The sequence below is a fragment of the Neoarius graeffei genome, chromosome 14 (genome assembly GCF_027579695.1).
Source record: "Neoarius graeffei isolate fNeoGra1 chromosome 14, fNeoGra1.pri, whole genome shotgun sequence".
Taxonomy (NCBI): Eukaryota; Metazoa; Chordata; class Actinopteri; order Siluriformes; family Ariidae; genus Neoarius; species Neoarius graeffei.
In genome coordinates this window covers 69821387-69845892 of record NC_083582.1, presented here as the reverse complement: position 1 = coordinate 69845892, position 24506 = coordinate 69821387, and the positions used below count along the sequence as shown (strand labels likewise).

At 40.1% G+C, this 24506-nt stretch overlaps 1 protein-coding gene across 1 annotated transcript in view; it reads left to right on the top strand.

Annotated features, from left to right (window-relative positions):
* Window positions 1–24506, top strand: part of dock1 (dedicator of cytokinesis 1) — a 742670-nt gene that overhangs the window by 167006 nt on the left and 551158 nt on the right. The window contains exons 12-16 of the mRNA XM_060940282.1: window positions 1353–1432; window positions 13450–13575; window positions 13937–14061; window positions 20119–20217; window positions 20952–21024. Of these exons, the coding sequence (XP_060796265.1) occupies window positions 1353–1432; window positions 13450–13575; window positions 13937–14061; window positions 20119–20217; window positions 20952–21024 (503 nt within the window). The remainder of the gene's footprint in view (window positions 1–1352; window positions 1433–13449; window positions 13576–13936; window positions 14062–20118; window positions 20218–20951; window positions 21025–24506) is intronic.

The window sequence follows — 24506 nt, the reverse complement described above, 5'->3', positions numbered from 1 at the left end:
AGGTTTTTTTTTTTGGGGGGGGGGGGGGATTTTCACAGCCTGATTGTGTCGAAGATTTTCTCTGGTGTGTGTTTGTGATTTTGTGCGTGGGTGTGCTAGCGTCAGTGGTTTGTCTCTTTCGGCCACACACGCTCTCTTCCATACGCTACCGTTCAAAAGTTTGGGGTCACCCAGACAATTTTGTGTTTTCCATGAAAAGTCACACTTTTATTTCCCACCATAAGTTGTAAAACGAATAGAAAATATAGTCGAGACATTTTTCTGGCCATTTTGAGCATTTAATCGACCCCACAAATGTGATGCTCCAGAAACTCAATCTGCTCAAAGGAAGGTCAGTTTTATAGCTTCTCTAAAGAGCTCAACTGTTTTCAGCTGTGCTAACATGATTGTACAAGGGTTTTCTAATCATCCATTAGCCTTCTGAGGCAATGAGCAAACACATTGTACCATTAGAACACTGGAGTGAGAGTTGCTGGAAATGGGCCTCTATACACCTATGGAGATATTGCACCAAAAACCAGACATTTGCAGCTAGAATAGTCATTTACCACATTAGCAATGTATAGAGTGGATTTCTGATTAGTTTAAAGTGATCTTCATTGAAAAGAACAGTGCTTTTCTTTCAAAAATAAGGACATTTCAAAGTGACCCCAAACTTTTGAATGGTAGTGTATATTCAGCTCTGACACTAACACTTGTCAAGCTTCTACACTTTTTTTTCTGTGTAGCATTTATACTTATTTTTAGTATTCGCACAGCACTAGTATTTCACTATAGCAACACTCTTTTATTATTGTGTCTCTCTCCTGCTGTGTGTCTGTGTCCTGTTTAAGATGTGAGGGTTTGGTCCTTCGGTGCCGGGGACATGAGTTTCAGCCGCTGTCACACACGCCCTCAGGGCAGCTTCTTGTCCAGCATTAGTACACGTCTCTTCAGGCCTGTCTTTTGTCAGGGCTCAGAGTGGAGTGGGCACGTTTCTTAAATTTGCACTCTCTCTCTGTGTGTCTCTTTTATTACCCACCCTTGATCACTGTGTGCTAACAAAATGGCTTTTGTCTCCTGTCATGGTATGTGCATCACTGTTTTGGTCTTTTCCCTCTTTTCTCTCCCCTTCCTCCCCCATTCCCTTTATCATCCTCCTCTCCTTCTTCGCATTCTGCTCATCTTCATCTTTCACTCTTTCTTTTTTCCCCCCTGTTTTTGTCTTTCTTTTATTGCTGGCTCTTTCTCTACCCCTCCCCGTATCTCTCCCTCCCTGTGGTGTGTTGCCCGTCATCGTGTGTGAACTCCAGGCTTGCGCTGGATGACGCCATCCGCCACAGGCAGCTGAACATCTCCCGTTTTTCACCCAGGGTGGCAGGCGAGAATGACTTTCTGCAGAGCGTCATCAACAAAGTCATCAGCGCCAAAGAGGTCAATCATAAAGGCCAAGGTAAGACTCACCTGCAGCACACACACACACACAGTCCCTTTACAACTTGCGCGGACTCTTTCCAATACACCAACCGTGGTTTCAGGCATCTCGTTATCTGGATATAAACACTTAATTATGGATTCTTTTTGCATCAATAAGTAAATCAGTGGAGGAAAGTTTTTATAATCCTGCCTGAAATGCTGACAAGTCAAATACACCGGTGCCAGAGAAGTCTGTATCACGTTTTCCCCTCCTCCTTGCTATTTATTTCCTCCCTGCTGTTTAATCTTCACTCTCTGGGCTAATTTAGACTAGTAATAAACATTTAAGGTTTGGAGTTGATCTTGCAGCATCACGAAAAATGCACGTCATTTGCTGGCCCACATGGGCCGCACACACGGCGTTAGAACTGAATGCTGGTACCACAGGAATGCTGGAATGAAAGGGGGGGAAAAAAAAAACACACACCAAATAGATCAAGCATGCACTTTTGTAAACGTGCATGTACAAAAGCGACATGGAGTTGTGCAGTCAGTCCATCATTCAGAAGGAATTCACTAATATAATTGAGTATTTGGTTAAGATGCAGCATTTGATGCTTCATTTCAGTATTAGATTAGAGTTTAGTCTTTGATAATTCACTACACGATTAGATCCCAGTACTATAAATCAGTACTCTATAATTCAGTATTTGATTATAGTCAAGTTTATTTGTATAACACTTTTAACAATAAACATTGTCGCAAAGCAGCTTTACAGAATTTGAATTACTTAAAACATGAGCTAATTTTATCCCTAATCTATCCCCAATGAGCAAGCCTGTGGCGACGGTGGCAAGGAAAAACTCCCTCAGACGACATGAGGAAGAAACCTCGAGAGGAACCAGACTCAAAAGGGAACCCATCCTCATTTGGGCAACAATATGACTATAACATTAACAGTTTTAACATGAAGTCAGTTTCGTTGATGTTATAAACTGTTCATTGATGGAAACTTGAGTGCAAAACTGTTCATGACAACTGCAGTCCTAAAGTTAGCAAGTCAACTGTAGTCCTCAGCCATAAAAGCATTACTGTAAGTGTCCAGAGCGTCCTCCAGGTGTGACTTTCAACTGTCCGGATGGGGCCGTCCTCCACAGGAGCGATGCAATGAGACTCCAACCAGACACGGCATTATAATTTTTTTTTTTTTTTTTCGGTCTGGTTTCCATCAAATCATACGCTCTGATTGGCTCATGAGCAGTCCGGAATCCAACGATACGGACCCCGGTTACGGACCTTTGGCGACTCGCTCGTTCACAACAACAAAAAACATAGTAACAATTTTTGGTCAACATTTATTTTTGTATTTCGCAGTATAATAGCATTAATTTTACAGCATGGATAGCGGTAACAACAGTGTTCACAGCGAAAGCGAGTTTTACTACCCTGATGAAGACGAAAGAAAAGAAAACATTTCAGGAGAAAGCCGAAAACCTGTAACTGTTGCTAACGGCGAGCAAAAACATGGCTGAATCCTGAATGACTCAATTTTGTATAAATGGAGAACTACATAGGTGGCAAAATATAGTTGTTTTTTTTTTCCCCTGCCATGGAAGTGCACTTGTATACCGAGGAGGAAGCCATTTGCATTACAGCCGTGAATGAGGATTCAAAATGCCAGCTCGTCTTGGCTTTGTTTTCCCTTTCGGGCGCTCTTATTTTCTGTTAGAATTTGGTAAAGAAAAAATTAATATAATATTTACCAGCTTAAGGTCGGTCCGTATTGTAAATACTTCAAGTATTTTCAAGACCTCGGTCACGGTATTTCATGATACGGACCTCCCAGCTGGTAAATAATGTATATGTATTTCCCTATCATTCAGTCTAGTGACTTAGTATTTGACTACCCGGGTCTGGTTGTTCAAAACATGGTTATATTTTAACCAATGGTTAAATCACTATTTAATATTGTTAAATATAACCTAGCGTTAAACTGTTGTTCAAAACGCCGTTAAAGTTAAGCAAGTGGTTAAAGTTATCACACCTCCCTTGGTTATCTTTTAACCAAGTGGTTATGTAAATATCAAAACGGCGTTCATCTTACAGGCAAACGCTGCTGGCATGTTCCCGATCGTTAATGCACGCCGTCCAAAACAATTCAGACGAGAACCAAATGAGTTACTTCGATACAATGAGACAGAACTTCGACATCTGTACCGATTTGGTAGAGAATCTCTCCGTTACATGTTTGATTTGTTGCAAGAAGATTTGGAACGCTCAACGTGAAGAAGCCATGCATTGTCCATTGAGGAGCAGGTGCCCTTAGATTTTATGTAAGCAGCAGTTTTTTTTTCCTAAGTCATTGGTGATACAATGGGCATCGAGAAAAGAACTGTTAGTAGAGTGGTTAATGAAGTGACAAATGCCCTTGAGTCCAAGTCCAGTCGGTACATTACATGGCCTCATGATGACATACATAAAACTGCCGTCTTATTGGTTACGTTGCTGCTGTGTTGAGAAGTGAGGATTTGATGAGTCTCCTCCACCATTGCTTGTATCAGGTTTTCTTCATCTGGAGAAAAGTTCTTGTTTCTCTTCCTTCGTTTCTTCATGGAAGAACAGTCGAGTGAAGCAGACGTAAAATCTGCCATCTTGTCGCAGAGGTGGGCGTGGCATTGTGGGATTGATTTTTTTTTTTTTTTAAGATATTTTTTTGGGCTTTTTGCACCTTTATTGGATAGGACAGTGTAGAGACAGGAAATGAGCGGGAGAGAGAGAGAGAGACGGGAAGGGATCGGGAAACGACCCCGGGCCGGAACCGAACCCGGGTCGCCCGCATTCATGGCACGGCGCCCTAACCACCTGAGCCACGACGCCCCCGTGGGATTGATTTTTGACACGGTGTGACGTCATAACCAATTGGTCAGGGCTAAACCAATTGGTTTGCTAACGGTATGGTTAAATTAGCTTCAAGAAACAATTTTTTAATGGCTGGCTAACTAACGGCAGGTTAAAACTTTAACGGATGGTTACAGGTTAACCTGCTGTTAAAATGACCATGAACAACCGGACCCTGGGCTTCAGTAACACCTCAGCAGTGCCACAGGCTGGTCGCCTACATGCCATGCCGCATTGATGCAGTAATTCATGGTAAAGGAGCCCAAACCAAGTATTGAGTATAAAATTAACATAGTTTTCAGAAGTTGGACATTTCTGTATTGGTAAAAAAAAATCCTTTTTTTTTAAATTGATCTTAGGAAATATTCTAATAATTTGGGATACTGGATTTCTGATTTTAATGAACTATAAGCCATAATCATCAAAATTAAAACAAAAAAGGCTTGAAATGGTGGGGAAAGTGGGAAGCCATGGCCTGTTGGTTAGAGAAGCAGCTTTGGAACCAAAAGGTTGCCAGTTTGATTCCCTAGACCAGCAGGAATGGCTGAAGTGCCCTTGAGCAAGGCGCCTAACCCCTAACTGCTCCCCAGGCTGCTCTGGATATGATGCATGTCGCTCTGGGTAAGAGTGTCTGCTTAAATGCCTGTAATGTAATAATAAAAGATTTCACTTTACATGTAATGAATAGGGGCGGCACGGTGGTGTAGTGGTTAGCGCTGTCGCCTCACAGCAAGAAGGTTCTGGGTTCGAGCCCAGTGGCTGACGGGGGCCTTTCTGTGCGGAGTTTGCATGTTCTCCCCGTGTCCGCGTGGGTTTCCTCCAGGTGCTCCGGTTTCCCCCACAGTCCAAAGACATGCAGGTTAGGTTAATTGCTGGCTCTAAATTGTCCATAGGTGTGAATGTGAGTGTGAATGGTTGTTTGTCTCTGTGTGTCGGCCCTGCGATGATCTGGTGACTTGTCCAGGTTGTACCCCGCCTTTCGCCCATAGTCAGCTGGGATAGGCTCCAGCTCGCCTGCGACCCTGCACAGGATAAGCGGTTATGGATGGATTAATAGAGGATAGATGAAATTTTACCTTTTTGAATTAAATTACGGGGGGGAAAAACTCTTTAAGAATATTCAAATTTTTTTAGATTCACTTTATCCATGAATGAATGTGTGGCCTATGGGTTGTACCAACTTGACATATCTATCTTCTATTGTCTTTATTGGGAGCAAGTTAAAGAGATATAAATAAATCCAAAGGAAGAGTACAACCTTTTAAACTGATTAAATTGACCATCATGAGGGCAGATTCGGATGGAATAAAGCCTCACTTAATATTTAAATTCTCCACAGTACATGAAATGTATTGTATGAACAGTTTAATTATTTGATAATGTCATATCAAATCACTGCGTGTAATGGAACCATTCAGGTTCAAAGAAAAAGAAGCTGCAAGAAGCCTGTATTGTGTTAATTTATAGCTCTCTGGGTGAGAAAACTCTGAGTTTTGTCACCGAGCAGAAAAAAAAAACAAATCCCGTACTAATGGGGATATTCTGTCATTTTTCAGTAAGATTACATTCAGCATCGAATTCTGCGGTACAAAAATTTTTCTTTTTTTGAGGACTCCTGCTCAATACGCAGCCACATGAGACAGACGAGTCACAGCACCATGCCACAAGTCAACAATTTAAAATATCATAAACTGTCTTATTTTACTTTGTGTCATGCCAAATTATATCCAGTTCGGATAGTTTGAGTAGTGCTACTGTTTAATTAAATGGTTATTTTATAAGAGCTTGTCAGAGGTGGACAAAGTACCCAACTTCATGACTTGAGTCAAAGTACAGATCCTATTGGTCAAATGTTACTCCGATACAAGTGAAAGTTGTCCAGTTAATTTTTTACTGAAGTACTCGCTTTTAAAAATACTTAAGTGTTAAAAGTACATTTTCTGTCAATGCATCGTTGTATTATTGCCACAACGCTTACAAAACCTAACACCACTACCAAAGACAGAAATGTGAATTCACAAAATGAACGCATGCTGTGCCATCATGGTGGTTTAATGTTAAGCTAGCTAGTCAGTGAAGCTCTACCTGACATGCTAGCAAACTCTTTTCAAACTCGAAATCATGTTGGGTATCTAATGTTACTAGAAAAGAAAGATTTCTACATTCTGTTTATTTGGCAAGATTATGCTAAAACGTATTTCTGAAAGGACTTCCGATAAGTTAACGTTATTCGTGTTAGTGTAGCTCCATTTTTACATGCTAACTAACAGTGTCCAAGTTAACTAGCTATGTGTTGATGTTAGCCGTAGACAAAGCTGGCAACTTGGCGGGCAAATCCATAGAAAGTTTTTGACTAACCAGACTGCATAGCTATTACAACGTTATCGCTAGCTCTAAAAGCACAGACAACTTCGTTGCAAACTTTCTCTTGGAATAAAACGTTTACAGACCTCAGTATACTTCCAAAGGTCGGACGGCGAGTTTTTGTCGGCCGTGATGTGGTTCGTTTCGGCAAATAAAGCAAACATTTAAAACGAAACGAATCTTTAATCTGTACAGGAAACTGAAACATGGGTTCATGGGCTATGAGTGCGTGCGTTCTCCAGAAGAACCGCCTCCTTCCATTCTGCCATCAACTGATCGTGTTCAAATAACGCTGCTGAGAAATCATTGAAGTTGATTTTATCCAGTTTGTGGACGTGACGTGACCCTAGTGATTACTGATCGGCTCTCAGTGTCACCTGCGAAAAAACCAATCACGTTTTAGAAAAGAAAAGGGAAAAAAAAAATCCACTTTCAAAGCTGCTTCATAGTAACGAGTAATGAGGACCTTGACAGAAATGTAGTGGAGTGAAAAGTACGATATTTGCCTTTTGAATGTAGTGAAGTTAAAGTCATAATTTTCCAAAAAAATAATAATAATACTCAAGTAAAGTACAGATACTCAAAAAGTGTACTTGAGTACAGTACTTGAGTAAATGTACTTCGTTACTGTCCACCTCTGGAGCTTGTTTAGTTAATATCCCTCATTTAAACATGGTTCAGATGAGCGTGTGTGTCTTTAGTGTGGTCTGGCGTCTTGTTACTTCACTACTCTCTGTGCCATGTTTATGCCAGCTGGAGAGCAGCAGGTTCAGCACCAGCTGAATTTATGATGCATAAACTCTCTGTCTGCTGGTGTCATGTCACATGAATCTCTGCAGCAATAAATGCCGCCTGCATCTCGGACTTGTCACAGTGACGTGAGAAACAAGACCCGGAGAAAGACAGATGGACAGATAGTCAGATTTAAATACGCTCATACCTTAACATGCCTTTTTGCTCACTGAATCATAATTAATTGCTTAATCATGGACTATTTTAATACCTGGTGGTGAGTGGTGTTAAACACAAGCTGGCGAAATGGCGGTCGGGAGTTTCAAAAATACATCCGAGGCACATCTTGCATAATTCTTTGAAAAATAAATTGAAGTAATTACCTCTATGCTGCTTTTTCTTCAGTTTGAGTGTCGGTTCATTGCATTTAGCTCGTAGAGTATTACATTTTCCCCTTATTTTGAAACATGTGCACACAATGCATTTTAAATGTCTTGGATTGTTTTCTTAGCAATGAATCCAGACTGCGCTTCTTAATTGTTTTATAAACGATTGCTAATTGTGGTGTTGTGAAATAGGGCAGCTTGGCTGAGAGAGGTTGCGTGTGGAAGTGAGAGAGAAAGAGAAAGTGCGTAGAGATGTAATTAATTCGAGAACCAGTGAGGAAAAAAAAAAAACATTTTAAATCTCTGAGTCTTGGAGCAGTGAGCCGGGGTGGAAACATGCACGTGTCTGTTAGGACACTGCCACGTTTAGTAGCCTACATGAAACTATTAAAATAATAATAAAAAAAAAAACCTTCCACTCCTTTACACCGATTTACAGAATTTTATTTTTTTATTTTTTATATTTATTCTATTTATTTATGCAGAATGTGTAATTACGTATGACGTAATTAAGGAGTAATTGATGTTAGGAAGTATCGTGAATGCGTGTCATTGATGTACGGCCGTTCTTTTACTTATTAAATATTTAAATATATACTATCTCGCGTAAAAATTAACAATTATTGCACAAAATCAAGTCGGTACATGAGCTGATGGTCGACGAGGCACGTCGGGCCGAGTTGTCTACGACGAGATTGAGTGGAATAATTGTTTTATTCTGTCCACATTCGCTGGATTTTGAGAATCGGAGCATTTTTATTTTTTGCAAATTCGATAAATAAAAACTTTATACAAAACGTCCGACAAAATCATTTCTGCTTCGGCGGGCTTCTTAAAAACCTATCGATGGCTGCACGAATTGACTTTAGTGTTTTTTTTTTCTTTTTGTAGAAAGTGCCGTCTTGCTGTTGTGCCGAAGTATAGAATAGCTTTAGACACTGATTTAATTCTTCCTTGGGCGTTTCAGTTCTATAATTTTCAAAGTTCTTTGATCTTTTGAACCAGTCTAAAAAAAATTCAACAAATTTTAATGCATGTAAACAAACCGGCAAAATGACAGGAGCAGTTTGTCAAGTCAAGTTTATTTGTATAGCGCTTTTAACAGTAAACATTGTCGCAAAGCAGCTTTACAGAATTTGAATGACTTAAAACATGAGCTAATTTTATCCCCGATGAGCAAGCCTGTGGCGACGGTGGCAAGGAAAAACTCCCTCAGACGACATGAGGAAGAAACCTCGAGAAGAACCAGACTCAAAAGGGAACCCATCCTCATTTGGGCAACAATATGACTATAACATTAACAGTTTTAACATGAAGTCAGTTTCGTTGATGTTATAAACTGTTCATTGATGGAAACTTGAGTGCAAAACTGTTCATGACAACTGCAGTCCTAAAGTTAGCAAGTCAACTGTAGTCCTCAGTTTTGTGAAAAATGCTATAATAATTCTTGAAGAAAAAGTTCTTCCCATCAAATACTTGAATTCCATATTCTGTCGCTTTCTTTGTATATTTTTTCTTTGTATATTTCTTTGTTCATGCGCCGCCATTTTGTTTTTCTCGACTCACGGTATACGAGCTGATATCCTAGTAGGAGAGTAGCCAATCAGAGCGCACGATTGCTCATATCCAGTGAATGTGGATAGATTAATAGGCTTTGTATGGCTGTAGTTGGCGCTAATATTATTACTCTGACCTTCAAGAGTGAATATGTTGTGAATATGTTTAATGTGGTAAGTATTCATGTATTTGTGTTTTTGCATTTTGAATCCCAAAGTGGGCATGGACTAAAAGTTTCTGTCCAAAAAATAATAATAATAAAGTCTCGACAATACTATTTGGAAGCCCAGTAAGACAAGTTATTTATTGATTTCTTTCTTTTGGTTATCTTCGCACAAATTGTATTTTCAAGATCACGGCTTATTTTTCTTGGGTTCTAAAGATAACAAAGTTGTTTTCTTTTCTTGAGATCATAATTTATTTTGCTCGTGATCTGGCCATAACAGAAGCTGTTTTTCCGACATCATGTAGCAGTAGCATACTACTCACCACCTCCACACTGAACACTGCTGTTTACACTGCTGACTCATGACTGTGCTGCAAAGTACGATTCAAGTCATATCAAGTTTGCTGATGATATTAGAGTTGTAGGTCTAATCAGTAATGATGAGTCAGTGTACAGGGAGGAGGTGGAGCAACTCGCAGAATGGTACAGAGACAACAGTCTGTCTCTTAAATCTTTGGACTTATCAACATTGATTGCTGATTTCAAGAGGATCCGACTGGATCACTCACCACTGCAGGACAATGGAGCAACTGTAGAGACAGTCAAAAGTTCTATGTTCCTGGGTGTGCACATGACGAAGGACCTCTCCTAAAAATCTCAGCAGCACCTCCACGTCCTGCAGAGGTGGAAGAGAGACTGCCAACCCCCTACCCCACCACACTCCCCATAAATCATTTTACAAAATGAAAATGGAGAGCGTGCTGACCAGCTGTCTTACCATCTGGTATGGGAGAACCTACAGTGAATTGTTAAGACAGCTGAGAACATCATCAGGATCTGTTTATCAACTGTCGTCACCTCCTAAAACAAGCACTGCATCTGTCAGACATCCAGCATTGTAGACGGCCCTCCCCTTTATTCAGCATTGTTCATGAGCCCTCCCATCTCTCTCACGGACTTTAAATTCTCCTAATATCTGGCAGAAGATAATGTGCTGCCACCATGCTACCACCACCAGATTCTGCAATAGATTTTTCCGAGACAGTCCGAATACTCAACACACTGCTGCCCTCCAACATTGACCTGGACTAATCAGAACCTCCACTAGTAGTTACCACTGTACATCTATCATGCTATACCTGCACTTCGTAATTCTGCTACTGGATACTTTTATGACTCTCTCATTATACTATTATGACTCATTTATTGCTGTCATCACAGTCGATTCTTGGTGCAACAGTCAATAGACTGCCGACAATTTTTACACTAGTTTTTCCACTCTAAACACCATTTTGTTGTCCTGTCGACATATAGAAGAATGATGACGACAACAACAAAAAAAACTTGACTACTAGCATTACATAATTGTTGCCAGTGGGACACCCTTGGTGTTTGTCCTGTTTTGTCACATTACAAGCTGGAATTAAAATATATTTTTCGGGGGGTTAGCACCATTTGATTTACACAATATGTCTACAACTTTAAAGGTGAAATTGTTTTTATTGTGACGCAAACAATAATTAAGATGAAAAAACAAATCTGGAGTGTGCCTAGGAATCCCCCCGCCACTTTGTAGAGCCACCTTTTGCTGTAATTACAGCTACAAGTCTCTTGGGGTATGTCTCTATTAGCTTAGCACATCTAGCCACTGGGATTTTTGCCCGTTCCTCAAGGCCAAATTGCTCCAACTCCTTCAAGTGAGATGGGTTGTGTTGGTGCACAGCAATCTTCAAGTTATGCCACAGATTCTCAGTTGGATTGAGGTCTGGGCTTTGATTAGGCCATTCCAAGACATTTAAATGTTTCCCTTTAAACCAGTCTAGTGTAGCTTTAGCAGTATGTTGAGGGTCATTATCCTGCTGGAACGTGAACCTTTGTCCCAGTCTCAAACCTCTGGCTGACTCAAACAGGTTTTCCTCCAGAATTGCTCTGGATTTAGTGCTATCCATTTTTCCTTCAGTCCTGACCAGCTTTCCTGTCCCTGCAGATGAAAAATATCCCCACAGCATGATGCTGCCACCACCATGCTTCACTGTAGGGATGGTGTTCTCAGGGTGTTGGGTTTGCGCCACACATGGCATTTCCCATGAAGGCCAGAAAGATCAATTTTAGTCTCATTTGACCAGAGAATCTTTTTCCATGTGTTTGGGGAGTCTGCCGCATGCTGTTTGGCAAACTCCAAACATGTTTTCTTAAGCAATGACTTTTTCTGGCCACTTTCATAAAGCCCCGCTCTGTGGAGTGTACGGCGTAAAGTGGTCCTATGGACAGATACTCTCCTCTCCGCTGTGGATCTTTGCAGCTCCTTCAGTGTTATATTTGGTGTCTTTGTTGCATCTCTGATTAATGCCCTCCTTGCCCAGTCTGTGAGTTTTGGTGGGCGGGGCCTTCTCTTGTCAGGTTTGTAGTGGTGCCATGTTCTTTCCATTTTGCTGTAATGGATTTAATGGTGCTCCCTGGGATATTCAAAGTTTGGGATATTTTTTATAACCCAACCCTGATCTATACTTCTCCACAACTTTGTCTCTGACCTGTTTGGCGGCTCCTTGGTTTTCATGTTGCTTGCTTAGTCCTTCCAGAACAGGGTAATTTATACAGACATCATGTGACACTTTTGTTTGCACACAGGTGGATCTTAATCAACTAATTATGTGACTTATGAAGTGAATTGGTTGGACCAGCTCTTATTTAGGGGTTTCATATGAAAAGGGGTGAATACCTACCGTATGCACATGCCAGGTTTTTTTTTTTCTCCCATCTTCATTGTTTTGTGGCACAATAAAACTATAATTTTCACCTTTAAAGTGGTAGGCATGTTGTGTAAATCAAATGGTGCTAACCCCCCAAAAATCCATTTTAATTCCAGTGTGTAATGTGACAAAACAGGACAAACACCAAGGGGGATGAATACTTTTGCAAGACACTGCATATTGGCGTTATGGCAGTTCTGCATCATGTTCCTGAAGATTTTGATTACCATTTGTCTTGTGAGCAAACCATTTAGGCAGCACCTGTCAAACATATAACCATGGAGGTGACTCGGTCCCTCAAGTCGGCTGGTAATGAACCACTAATGTCACCTTCTCAAGTGACAGACACTAATTTGGAAATTGTCTAGCACTGAAAAACATACAGCGGGATAGATGGATAGATACCGTAGATGTACTTTACTGATCCCTGAGGGACAAGTTGGGGGGAAAAAATAAAGTTGATTTCCTTACAGTCATTCAAGCTCAGGGTCAAACTCCGTTATATCCCTACACCAGCTATTTCCGCTTAAAACTTCAAAGGATGTACTCTTCCTTTCTGATGTATCGCATGTAAGCCTGATCTTTTTGACATCATTGGGGAGGGGGGGGGATTTATGCCCTTTCTGGTCTTCTGTAACACTGGTATCCTATATTTTCAAGTATTATTCAGAAGTACAAAACTATCTGCTGTATTCCGAGTAATTAGTGCATTGCGGCTGTACAAACCTGTGCCGAGTTTCCCAAAAGCATCGCAGCACAAAGATCATCGTTAAATGGTAGAGCAAGCAGCACAATGAATGCCGTCTCTCCAAGTTAAGACGCCCTTCGCATTTAAGAGGCTTTTGGGAAACCCACCTCTGTCTGGTATTGTTCACTCAAGTCCAGTATCCAACCTGTGTATTAGAAATTAAATATTTATTGTAAGATAAAATAAAGTGGTCCAGCTTTTTCTTTCCAAGTATGGCATTTTTTCAGGCTCTTTAATGTTCAGTAAGTCTCTCTGGTGAAGAAAATGCCAGAGTGCAGTGCTACAGTATTCACGATCACATTCCAAATAGCTATTTACAGATAAGGCACAAATCTTATCTTATCTTATGTGAGTGTTTTATTGCATATTGCAAAATTTCTCAAAGGATTGGGGGTGTGTTACTTACAGCAAGTCTGAGATTGTGTAATTCCCTCCGGTCTCTGTTTTGCTTAGGGCTTTGGGTCACTCTGAAGCTGTTGCCAGGTGATATCCATCAGATCCGGAAGGATTTCCCCCACCTGGTGGACCGCTCCACTGCCGTCGCTCGCAAAATGGGCTTCCCTGAGATCATCATGCCAGGTGCAAATTAAACCCATACATCACCCCAAATCCCTGCACTGTTTTCCTCTGCTTCAGCGTTTGTGTTTTACATTTGCGAAGCATGTACTTATTTCTGCACGCTGAAAGTTTTAATTCTGTGAAATAAATTGATCAATTAAACAGATAAGAGCAACGTTATAAAGAATTATAAATGTGGTCTGCTGTCGGGGTCTAAGAAAGTGGTTTCTTCTAAATGTCAGTGAGAACCGAGAGAAACCTGCTAACGACAATGTCGTGCTCTTAAATATTTGGTCCATTAGTGAATTATCAGCTGTGATTTAACCCTGTGTTTTTATCTGTTCTAAAAACCTGTTCTTTCTGTTGTGGGTTTTTTTTTCAGGCGATGTTCGTAATGACATTTATGTGACGCTGACTCACGGGGACTTTGATAAAGGCAGTAAAACCACGCCCAAGAATGTGGAAGTCACCATGTCTGTGTATGATGAGGAAGGAAAGAGACTGGAGGTATATGATGAGACTTGGTATTCTCTGTTAAGCACGCAGACAGACACACACACACACACACACACACACACACACACACACACACACACACACACACACACACTGTCTCAGTTGCCAGGTGATCAGTCTGCTGTTGCCCACCTGCCCTTTAAAGATGTTGAGCAGGAGACTCTGCTAAACCATCTGCCCTCCATCTGTCTGACGTGTTCTCTCTTTCTCTCTGTCTCTCATGATTATAATGAATACTAAATGGCTTCTCGGTATAATCGCACAATATATATATATATATATATATATATATATATATATATATATATATATATATGAATGATAATGGTGTTGAGGGATTGTATAGTGCACTATATGCACAATTATTTCCCGTTTGAGAGTCGACCACAGTATGTCAATTTTAGGACACGCTATTTTTACGTTTATTCAGAGAATTAATTTGCAATTAAATAAAAAAAATCTGTAAATGAGACAAAGCTCTTTTAGGCACCATATTTCGAGTTTGTGTAAAAGGTTTAAAAGCATTATATTTGAATATATGTGTTTTGCCAAAGAATTCGTAAACCTTATACGTATTCCAATTATATTAAATCAGCAGGGGCGGATCCAGGAAAATGGGAAGGAGGGGGGGTGTCAACCCAGTAAGGCCAGGGGTCGCCAGAGGCCCCCGGAAACTCTGCAGTTTTTTAAATGCCCGGAGGAGCATTTTGAGCTGTCGGAGACATGTTGTAAATGAAATTGCTTAAAGAAAATTACCATATCAAAAATAAGTTTTAAAAGTAGGAACTTTGAAAACCGTCTTATGAGATATTGTCGGAGTTGCAGGTATATGCGTAGAACGTAATTACAACTGGTGTATGGTAATTATTTATGAAAGTTGCATTGTCATATATAATGCATTACCACATGACGCACTACAGTGTAGTACACTGACCACAAAACACCTCATATCAATAAATTATTACTATTTTAGCAATGCAATCTGAGCTCCTGCTCAGGACATTCAGTGTACAGATAAGACAGTGGTAAACTGAGGGAGTGTAAGCGGCGTCTTAAAGCTAGACAGCCTTTCGATTTCATAAACTCGGTGAAATTTAGTTCGCTCTGAAATTTGGCCATAGTGATGTATGTTTATTTCTGTAATATCTCACAAAATATCAGGCCATTCTGTGGCTGGGAAGTTATTTAATTTGAGGTGATTAAAGCAAATAATGTGCATGAAATCGCTCGATTCGCGCAGTCAAGCAGACAGAGGAAGTCCGTGTGTGTGTGCGCATGCGCAGGTTTACCTTTGAGCGTGCACTGACAGTTCCATCGTTCTGTCGCTAAACGAACAGCTGATCACACCGAGGTGCTCGCTGAGCGCCGATATTTATTAGTTTGGTCCTGCGTTTCCTTTCCTTTGTATACAACATGATGTCTTTTCTTCTCACTTTCTTTCCGTTACTGTAGTCGGTTTTTCACGTTTCATTCGCACACTCACATCCTCCATTTTTCTCTCCCGTTTCAAATTTGTATCCCACGATGCCTTGCGCGAACAGGGAAAGCCTACTACGTGACGCATGACGTAGTATCTTGTATTGGGTCATGGTGAAGGAGGAAAAAATAGCAGAGAATTTAGGGCCACGTGGCCTTAAATTCATTAATCGTTCTATTAAAAAAATAAAATAAAATTGGAAGTCTGTGATTCAAATTCGGTAGCCCCCCCCCCCCAAAAAAAAAAAAAAAAAATCCACGCATGAATCAGTGAAATCAATTCTGACGGCCTCTATCAGTCCTTCTGTCTGTATGTATTTCTGACTTGCCTTGTTTACCTCTGCACTTTCCTGACTCTAACCCTTGTCTGTTGTTCCGACCCCCACTGGCTCTGTTAGATGGCTGGTCAGTTAGAGCTCTTAATTAGTGTCTGTCTTAAAGTGTTAGAAGCCCTAAGTGATGATTGATGGGGTTAACCGAGTAGTTTTTTTTTTTTTTTTTGGTGGTCTGCCCATTCCTTCCCTGATCATTCTTAAAGTAATTTGCACCAAAAAAAAGTATTACAAAAGTTTAGTGAATGATTTGATTTAATATTTGTTCAATGAAATATTTAATAATCAATATTTTATTTATGACATATTTGAATTGTTGGATAAATGGGTGGATTTATAAAGGATATAGCAGGAGAGCCGTATGAAACAATTATAAAGCGCTATACTCCGCTTACAGTGAATATTAAATGTGCTAAATTTAAATGCACTGAATCCCCCCATGTCAGAAAAAAGGAAAAGGATGGTCTAATTTAGGGCTGTACTTTTCCAACTGCACAGTGTGAAATGGATTTTTAGCTTGGCCTGGTGTTTTTTTTTTTTTTTTTTTAATAGGAAGTTCGTACGTTAATTACATTAAATTGATATTTAAATTATTAAGATGATTACATACACTCATCACGGACATGAATGTCATGGCAATTTTGGGCTTTCAGTGATTTCTTTGAACACCCCCCACCCCCAGAGCACAATGGTTGTACAACATGCATCTTAAATAGAAAAAAAGAAACAAGAAATTGGTGCACAAGTTTTAATTTTGGTGGTGTTTCTGAGATATACATGGTCAAAATCATACAGAGAGGGTCAAAATATACATACACCCACTATTGAAGCAAGACAACCTTTCGATTTCATAAAATCAGTGAAATTTAGTTCGCTCTGAAATGTGGTCATTGTGATATGTTTTACTGTAATATCTCATAAAATATCAGGCCATTCTGTGGCTGGGAAGTGATTTAATTTGAGAGGATTAAAGCAAATAATGTGCATGACATCGCTCGCTTCGCGCAGTCCAGCAGACAGAGGAAGTCCGTGTGTGTGCGCATGCACAGGTTTATCTTTGAGCGTGCACTGACAGTTCCATCATTCTGTCGCTAAACGAACAGCTGATCACACCGAGGTGCTCGCTGAGCGCCGATATTTATTAGTTTGGTCCTGCGTTTCCTTTCCTTCGTATATAACATAACGTCTTTTCTTCTCGCTTTCCGTTACTGGAGTCGTTTAATTTCTTTCACGTTTCAGTCGCACACTCTCGTCCTCCATTTTTCTCTCCTGTTTCAAATTTGTATCCCACAATGCTTTGCATGAACGGGGAAGACCCATCATGTGATGCATGACGTAGTATCTTGAATTGGGTCATGGTGAAGCAGGAAAAAATAGTGGAGAATTTAGGGCCACGTGGCTCTAAATTCATTAATTGTTGTATTTAAAAAAAAAACCCTAATAAAATTGGACGTCTGTGATTCGGATCCGGTAGCTTTCGGTCCACTAAACAAAAATAATTGGGTGTCAGGGAAATTTCTTTTTATGACCTACACTTGAAAAATCTGAAAGGCAGTCTAGCTTTAATTCAGTGGTGCTGAAAGTTAGAAAATGTCTTTTAACTTGGCAAGGCCAAGGTCTCTTCACTTCTTCTCAGTGAACATAATTGACTACAGCTGGTAGCTTCTTTGTGCCAACATGCAGTAATAAAGGTTTTGTTTTACATGTACAAGTTATTGGAAGGTGTAGCCACTTTGCCAAACTCTGGAAGTAAAACCAAACGGTCATCCTCAGCTGAGAGGAAATTGGTTTGGATTGTTAGGAACCACCAAGGCACAGGCCTGGAAGCTGCCTGTCATTGGTGTCTACAGTCAAGCAAGTTTTACATCACCATGGACTGAGAAGCTGCCGTCCAAGAAGGAAGCCCCTGCTCCAAGATCGACAATTAACCAAATATTGGGTGTGCTGGATGTATAAGTTCGACCCTGTGTGTGTAATTTTGACTCTGTGTTGATTTCAGAAAATCCTAAAAAAATTAAAACTTGTACACCTAGTTCTTTTTCCCCTATTTAAGATGTATGCTGCGCAATCATTCTGCCACAGAAAAAGAACTGTTAAAATGGAAAATGGAAATAAAACCAGAATGTGATGATTTGCAAATCATGGAAACCCTATATTTCATTGAAAATACATATCAAATGTTGAAACTGTGAATTTGTTTTTTTTTTTTTGCTTTTTGAAAACTATATGCTCATTTTGACTTTAATGCCAGGAACATGTTCTAAAAAAAGTTGGGACGGGGTAACAAAAGACTGGAAAGGTTGTGTAATGTCTAATTAGGTTAATTGGCAACAGGTCAGTAACATGATTAGGTATTAAAAAAAAAAAAGAAGAGCATCCCAGAGAGGCGGAGTCTCTCAGAAGTAAAGATGGGAGGGGTTCACCGCCTTGTGAAAGACTGTGAGCAAACAGTGCAACAGTTTAAGAATAACGTTCCTCACTGTAAAATTGCAAAGGATTTGTGAGTCATCACTACGATAGATAAAATCATTAAAAGGTTGAGAGAATCTGGAGAAATCTCTCTGTATGCAAGAGACAAGGCTGAAAACCAATACTGGATGATCTTCAGGCCCTCAGGAGACACTGCATTAAAACAGATGTGTGTGTGTGTGTAGTGGAAATCACTGTATGGGCTCAGGAACACTTCAGAAAACCAATGTCTGTGAAAACAGTTCATTACTGCATCCACAAAGGCAAGTTAAAACCGGATATGAACAATATCCAGAAACATCGCCACCTTCTCTGGGCCTGAGATCTTTTATGATGGACTGAGGTGAAGTGGGAAACTGTCCTGAGGTCTGCCGAATCAAAATTTGAAATTCTTATTGGAAATCACAGACGCCACGTCCTCCAGGCTAAAGAGGAGAGGGACCATCTGGCTTATCAGTGCACAGTTCAAAAGCCAGCATCTGTGATGGTATGGGGGCATTAGTGCACACGGCAAGGGTAGCTTGTACATCTGGGAAAGCACCATTAATGCTGAATGATGTATACAGGTTTTAGAAAAACATGCTGCCATCTGGGCGACGTCATTTTCAGGAAAGGCCTTCTTTCTTTCAGCAAGACAATACCAGATTGCATTCTGCACATATTTAAAACTGCACGGTTCCATCGTAAAAGAGTTCGGGTGCTAAACTGGCCTGCCTGCAGTCCAGACCTTTTCCCATTGAAAACATTTAGCACTTTAGAACTGTTGAGTAACCGAAACTGTATATTAGGCAAGAATGGGACAACATTTCACTTTCAAAACTACAGCAATTGGTCTCCTCAGTTCCCAAACATTTACATTGTTGTTTAAAGTAGAGGTGATGCAGCACAGGGGTAAACACGCCCCTGTTGCAACTTTTTTGAAATGTGTTGCTGGCATGAAATTCAAAATGAGCATAATTTTTTTTCAAAAAACTAAAATTTCTCAGGTTCAACATTTTATATGTTGTCTTTGTACTATTTTCAATTAAATATGGGGTTTCGGCGGCACTGTGGTGTAGTGGTTAGCGCTGTTGCCTCACAGCAAGAAGGTCCGGGTTCGAGCCCCGTGGCCGGCGAGGGCTTTTCTGTGCGGAGTTTGCATGTTTTCCCCGTGTCCGCGTGGGTTTCCTCCGGGTGCTCCGGTTTCCCCCACAGTCCAAAGACATGCAGGTTAGGTTAACTGGTGACTCTAAATTGACCGTATATGTGAATGTGAGTGTGAATGGTTGTCTGTGTCTATGTGTCAGCCCTGTGATGACCTGGCGACTTGTCCAGGGTGTACCCCGCCTTTCGCCCGTAGTCAGCTGGGATAGGCTCCAGCTTGCCTGCGACCCTGTAGAACAGGATAAAGCGGCTAGAGATAATGAGATGAGATGAGATATGGGTTTCCATGATTTTGCAAATCATATTCGGTTTTCATTTATCTTTTACGCAGCTGCCCAACTTCTTTGTAATTGGGGTTGTTTATCTGTATTTGGCTATAACTCAGAAGTGGGTATGGCCAAAATAGGAAAGTTTTAAGCATGAGCCACTTGAAACATCGGAATATACTGGAAAGATCCCAGAAGTAGAAATGCCAGCACTGTCAGTGACAGTTCGTCAGCCTCAGCTACGTCACTCCGGTTACATAAATGGTTTTGATTAAAAATTATTAAAATAATGCCTTTCTATGTGTTTAAAAACCTTGTGTTATAAACTGAATTTTGGTAAATTCAGTGCGTGTCTTTTGCAGAACGTGGTCTTCCCTGGCGCTGGAGATGAGGGAATTACAGAGTACAAGTCTGTCATTTACTATCAGGTCAAACAGCCGCGCTGGTTCGAGACCATCAAGGTGAGAAAGCTCCAAGCTCCACGTTTGTCTTGTTGTAGTCGACAGATTTAAATACAAAGCGAAAAGTACAAACAGGTTTGAACCGTTTCATCTTCCGCAGAATAATGAAGTGCGCATATAGTATGCAAAAAGGAAGAGCGTTTATTTTGTCAGGAAGTGCCGAGTTGAGGAAACAAATGAAGCTCCATTTAAGGAGCAGTGAATCAGCAGCAGCTGTGACAGTGCTTTGTGCTTTTCACTGCTGCTGGGATTTCATCTTTTTATCGGCTTCTTTACAACCGTGTGACAAATTCTTCATATGGGTCTTTCAGACAGCATTAAATAGAGGCATTACTTGTTACATTTCTTTAAAAAAGGAAAGGGAAATTAAATATCTAAACTAAGTCTAATAATAAATAGATTAAAAAATATTTAACAGAGAACCATGTAATCTTTGGATGGGTGAAGATGCTTATTTCACGTTTATGGAAATCATGTACTGGAACGGTAGCATTTTGTAACAGTCAGTAAGTTTTACACCTCAAGGGAAAGGGAAAAAAAAACACGTGGATTATTTTCCTGCATCAGCGCATTGTGTCGTGTTTTATTCTTTACGTGTTTCATATGAATGTTCCTGCTTTTTTAGAATTTACTCTATTTCAAGATGTGTATGTGTGTGTGTGTGAGAGAGAGAGAGAGAGAGAGAGATGTGTTTTAGGGTTAAGGGTTTTTTTTTTTTTGGTTTTGTCTCCTAGGTGGCCATCCCTATTGAGGATGTTAACAGGAGTCATCTGCGCTTCACTTTCAAACATCGCTCTTCTCAGGATTGTAAGTGCTGATCCACACACACAACGTCTCAGTGATGCTTCCCACACATTACACATGTCTACAAAAAAATAAAAAATACAAATATGAACGCGCCACTGTTTCTGATTTCCACGTATGTGCGCGCACACACCATCTTGCTATCCTTCTGAGGACCTTCCATTGAAATTATTAATGCAATTAATTAATGTTATGTCTGCACCTAAACCTAACCTTAAGGTACATATTCTGGACCAATTTCATGTTTTTTATACGAAAGTACGTCCCTTTACGCACTCCTCCAGAAGGGTAATTTTGCACAAGGCCGTCTGTCTACAGCAGAAAAAAATAAAATAACAAAACACGTCTGGAAAAATCCCAAGGGAGTCTGGAACCAGATTCGTGACGTCACCTGCGGAAGCGCCAGCAGGCTGCGAGAGCTTTGCACGGTTTCAGTGCACAGCCTGTGTAGACCAAGTTTAGCAGCGAGCGATTTTGGATTGAAATACGGAATTGTCACCTGAGCGCAATGTTACTTCACTTTTGGATGAAGAATATAATGAGATGTCAGAATTATTTCTTACCCTGGCAACAGTCAACTTGTGAATTGCCGATTTTCTTGGTCTTTTTCTCAGCTCTGCTTGGTCCTCGGCTTCTGGGAGCCTCGCACAGAGCGCTCCCATTTCTCTCTCATTGTCCGGTCTTTTGGGAAACGATGAGTACTAATCCCATCAAGATCGGTGTTGCTACACCCTCCTACGATACATCTGTTAACCATTTTAATAATTACGCGATAACGTTGAAGAAATTTGCAGAAAACCACCAGGTCGTTTTCTCATAAACAAACCAGCGCTGACGTAGGATTCAGAAGGAGGTGTTCCGCACGCGACGTCACGAAAATCAATGTTTGCTGGGAAATCCAAACGGCAAGTTTTTTCAGAGGTGGACCAATTCGCCTCAAATGGCTCGATTTCAACTGAATTTTTCTGGTATTGCGCAAGGGAAAAAAAAATGCACAAAATGCAAAATGTGACAGATATTTGACCAAAGTTTAATATAAAATAGGAGAATTACATTGATCTTGCTCCTGAATTTACCCGTGATATGCACTTTAAGCTCAGTAATGGAAAATAACCTTTTTAGCTCTTTGCTTGCTTGCTTTCTTTTTTTATTTTTGTTCGAAACAGCAAAATCAACATTTTCCTTGTGGTCACGTGTTCAAAATTGAGAGATTTTACTATCCTTGTGGGAACATTTGGTGCTCAGTAGTAGGCAGTATAAGAACGAACACACACACACACACACACACACACACACACACACACACACACTGAGTTTTGATCTCTACATCTGAACAGATTTTTATATTTAAAGTCGAATAGTAACCCAAATGTGTTTCACCTATAAACTTTTGTGCTCTGTAGTATCTGGCTATCTGTTTCTCTACTTTCATATAAACTAGCAGCAGAAGCTAGACTGCAATTTTGACCTTTTATTTAATTTTGATGGGGTTTAAGTGGCTAACTATAATGTCAGTGAAGTTGGCTTAGTCAGGGAGCATATGTAACCTACTTTGCAAAATTTGCCAAGTCTGGTTTCTCAGTGTTAACCCTTTATTTACATCCCAAACAAATTATTTTTACTTGTAATGTCAGCAGGCACCATTTTCACCAAAAAAAGGAAATGCTAAATATCGCATGTTAAAAAAAAAAAAACCCAAACAAACACACACATCTGTATCACTTAAGTCCATTATAACATCTGTATTTTTTTATTACCCGTTTACTAACTTTATGTGAATAGAAATCATATATTTACATGATATCAAGTTAAGTTTAAAATGAGACATTTAAGTACATAGAGAACATAAAAAAGCCAGAAATAATTTATACTATTGCTACAGAACTTGAGAATATTTATAGCTTATCTACATTCCAGAACTCGGCTCACAATCTCTCATTTCAGACATTTCTGTGATGCATTTATTACTAAGCTGCTAGCAGTTTCTGGTTTTTTTTTATGTCCAAACTACATCAAGAAGTAACACTTTGCCTAAGGATTCAAACACAGAAGATGAAAGCAGTTATTGGTAACACGTATTATGACCAGAAAAGCCACTGGACTATTTTCAAAAGTAAACAATGTCACTTTCACAACTAGACAATGTCCGTTTCCTCTGTATCTGCTGGACTGTCTGTGGTTGTGTATGGAGAGTGCATGGACAGATGAGCATCAGACATTTCAGTAACTCTATAACAGGTTCACTAGTTATCTACAATTTGTAAGAAAGAGTTATATTCTTAATTATGGCAGACATCTGAAGATAGACACACAAAGAAGCGACTAACTTGCTGAAATATTTTTGCAACAAATCTCAGAGTTATGGGACCCCAACAGAAAATCAGTCACCGTGTTAAACGCTTTTTTTTTTTTTTCTCATCAATCTTGAAACAGGGCGGCATGGTGGTGTAGTGGTTAGCGCTGTCGCCTCACAGCAAGAAGGTCCTGGGTTCGAGCCCCGTGGCCGGCGAGGGCCTTTCTGTGTGGAGTTTGCATGTTCTCCCCGTGTCCGCGTGGGTTTCCTCCGGGTGCTCCGGTTTCCCCCACAGTCCAAAGACATGCAGGTTAGGTTAACTGGTGACTCTAAATTGACCGTAGGTGTGAATGTGAGTGTGAATGGTTGTCTGTGTCTATGTGTCAGCCCTGTGATGACCTGGCGACTTGTCCAGGGTGTACCCCGCCTTTCGCCCGTAGTCAGCTGGGATAGGCTCCAGCTTGCCTGCGACCCTGTAGAAGGATTAAAGCGGCTAGAGATAATGAGATGAGATCTTGAAACAAACATACTTTTAGATAAAGAATCTATAGAGTTCCTAAAAGCAAAAAGTTATGTCAGTTGAATAGACTGAGCAGCACACCACACCACCTCTGAGGTTCTAACTGATCCCACTCAGTAGTTTAGTTCCTTTTAGGGTTAAATGTGTATCTAATGTATGAACCATGCTTTTGACCTGAGTAAAAAGGCTGTGTGCCACAAATAAACACCTATTATGGATATAATAATTGCATATTAATGATGTAATACTTTTATACCAATTTCCTATATGTGGTTTCAGGGCTCTTTTTATGCGCAAAGTTCCCTTCAAGTCAAGTTTATTTGTATAGCGTTTTTAACATTGTTGCAAAGCAGCTTTATAGAATTTGAACGACTTAAAACATGAGCTAATTTTATCCCTAATCTATCCCCTGCATAATTAACTATGAAACAGCAGCCTTCAAACATTACAACAAGTCCAGATTTATGAATTTATATCTGAACTTGTATATTATTACCAAAAACAAGACTTGGCAAATTTTGCAAAGTCGCCTCCAAGTATAAACAAATACCGCCTGACTACTTGCTAGCTACTACTTTAACAGGATTAAACCTATTAGTTCGCTAACATACAGTACCTAATTTATATTGCTTTAACACACCTACACACACGCTCAGAAAACAAAGCATGTTA